Source organism: Octopus bimaculoides, chromosome 1 (assembly GCF_001194135.2).
Source record: "Octopus bimaculoides isolate UCB-OBI-ISO-001 chromosome 1, ASM119413v2, whole genome shotgun sequence".
NCBI classification, from domain to species: domain Eukaryota; kingdom Metazoa; phylum Mollusca; class Cephalopoda; order Octopoda; family Octopodidae; genus Octopus; species Octopus bimaculoides.
The window spans coordinates 182,491,377-182,494,283 of NC_068981.1; the positions used below are offsets into that span (position 1 = coordinate 182,491,377).

At 36.3% G+C, this 2,907-nt stretch overlaps 1 protein-coding gene across 1 annotated transcript in view; it reads right to left on the minus strand.

Annotated features, from left to right (window-relative positions):
* The window catches only part of LOC106872711 (acyl-coenzyme A thioesterase 8), a 31,824-nt gene that overhangs the window by 3,551 nt on the left and 25,366 nt on the right, over positions 1-2,907 (minus strand). The window contains exon 5 of the mRNA XM_052972665.1: positions 361-549. Coding sequence (XP_052828625.1) covers positions 361-549 — 189 coding nt within the window. The remainder of the gene's footprint in view (positions 1-360; positions 550-2,907) is intronic.

A 2,907-nucleotide genomic window follows, 5' to 3' on the forward strand; every position in this document is an offset into this window, starting at 1 on the left:
ATAAAATTAATGTGGGATATAGAATATGGAATATATAATATAAATAGTAAAATGAAATGAAGTATTGAATGTCTTATTGAATAAATGAAATATTGAGTATTAAATATATACATTTTACTATTTATATTATATATTCCATATTCTATATCCCACATTAATTTTATAAGAATATAAATAAAACATAAAAAACAGACAGAGTTGGAACTCTTTTGAATAATATATATATATATATATATATATATACCAGGTACCATTAGATGAAATTGGAAGACATGTCAAGCAGAGTTATGCAGTGATTGAAGTCACTACTCATTACTTATTATGTCTAAGTAAAATAGCAATAGAATTATTAATACTGACCAGCATATGAGCTTTCTGTTTCATATAACACCCATTCATTCATATCAACATCATTATGGAACCAAACTGAATGATCTAATGAGGTGATGAATAATTTATCTTTAGGTGCAGTATTTGGGAGAAGTGATGTTTCAACAATGTTATCAGAAAAATATGTCAAAATACAGCGATGGTGGTTTTGGTTTTTCTCTGAAGACAAGAAATAAAAAAAAAAAGTGATTAAAATAGTTATTCATATGTACAGACATACATAAACACATACACACACAAAATGTATAGAATACAAAAAAATGGTGGGAACGAATATTATTTACATTGCTTTTAAATTAAAGAAGGAAAACAAGTTCCTTAGCTTGAATAAGCAGACGTCTTTCAATTTACCAACCTCCTCTTCTTTGAAGAGAAGTTTAGTTGACATAGAGTTTGAGTTAGCCATTCCTTAACTGCCAATAGCTAAACAAATATCTAGAGACGAAAATACTTGGAAACTTGAAGCAAGTTTGAGTTAATGATGGTGGCCTGTTGACTGAATTTATTTTTTAAACTGTTTGTCACAACAAATACTTGAATATGTTGCTTGATTAACTGATTTTATGTAATAGAGGTAAAACAACAATAAACGAATATGCAGAGCTTCAAACAATGCAAAAAGAGTAAGTTAAGTAACTTTTTATATATTTCAGAAACAAAGGCTCGTCATCAGAAGTGGAGGGTTGCTTAGAAAGGTAAGTTTATGTAGATACTGCCATTATTGATGCAGTAATACTTTCAGTAAGCTGCAACGTTCATCTTTTATTATGAAATGAAATTTATCTCAGTTTTCATGATGTTCGACCATTGAAAATTGTTTCCAAAATCATCATCATCATCATCATCATCATTTAACGTCCGCTTTCCATGCTAGCATGGGTTGGACAATTTGACTGGGGACTGGCGAACCAGAAGGCTGCACCAGACTCCAATCTGATCTGGCAGAGTTTCTACAGCTGGATGCCCTTCCTAACGCCAACTACTCCGAGAGTGTAGTGGGTGCTTTTACGTGCCACCAGCACGAGGGCAAGTCCGGCGGTACTGGCAACGGCCACGCTCAACTGCACAGGAGTCAGTCCAATGTTTTGTTCACATGCCACCAGCACAAGTGCCAGTAAGGTGAAGCTAGAAACGATCGCGCTCAAATGGTGCTTTTTACGTGCCACCGGCACGGAAGCAAGACCGCTGCTCTGACAGTGATCCTGCTCAGATGGTGCTGTTAGCACTCCACTGGCATGGGTGCCAGTCATCGAATTTGGTTCAGTTTCGATCATTGAATAGGAATAGGAATTTGAGTAGAAACATCACTGAACAGAAACACACAAGTTTGGTATACAGCAAGATTTGGACGCAATATTTAAGTTCAGAAAACATTCTCCAGTTTATGATAGTGAGTTGTAATTCCTTCATGGTAATTTTTACAGCTGGATATACTGGATTGTTATGAGTTGATGTTTTTGTCAAATACAAAGTTTAGTGCCAACAATGATCAACTTTAAATCTCTCATCCAGTAACATCATGTGCTCATGACTCACCCAGCAACAGAGGTTGGAAGGTAACAGTCAAATACATTTTCAATCAAGATCAGAGCATAAAGAATTGTGTTTTGGATCCTCTCTTTGTGTGAATTTACCCTTCTATGCTTCAAATTTGAATAAAATAAGCAAGAAATTGCTTTCAAAGATGGAAAACAACTTAAATTAAGGATGCTCGATTGATGAAGCTGTTAATAGATAATTATAGACATCCACAAGACTATACACCATCTTTCCAACAACAACCTTCGGCACCTTTTAGAATTTGATATATCTAACACCTGCTGACATGATTACAAAATCAAAAAACATCACAGGACTCATGGCTTTCAGAAGCATCTTTTAACATTAAGAATTGCTGAAGCATGGAATAAACTACCCGCATCAGTTGTTAGCCGTTGGGACACTACATCCTTCAAAACTTCCATGCTTCCTGAAATTCACCAACAGTACACCTAATCCAACCCCATCTTGCTTTTTTTGATGACCCATTCACAGTTCATTTCCACTACATTATTCTATATACTGTCCATGCACTTTTGGCTACCTTTTCTGATGAGTTACAGTGCACCTGAGCACTATATACAATAGGTTCGTTATTATTACTATTATTTTATAGTTATGATACTATCATCTTAATCCAGAGGAAACATGTCAATTGTCTACTTTATACTTTTCAGCCTGTGGAGGCACAATGGCCCAGTGGTTAGGGCAGCGGACTCATGGTCATAGGATCGCAGTTTCGATTCCCAGACCGAGCGTTGTGAGTGTTTATTGAGCGAAAACACCAAAAGCTCCACGAGGCTCCGGCAGGGGATGGTGGCGAACCCTGCTGTACTCTTTCACCACAACTTTCTCTCACTCTTTCTTCCTGTTTCTGTTGTACCTGTATTTCAAATGGCCAGCCTTGTCACACTGTGTCACACTGAATCTCCCCGAGAACTATGTTATGGGTACACATTTCTGTGGAGTGCTCAGCTA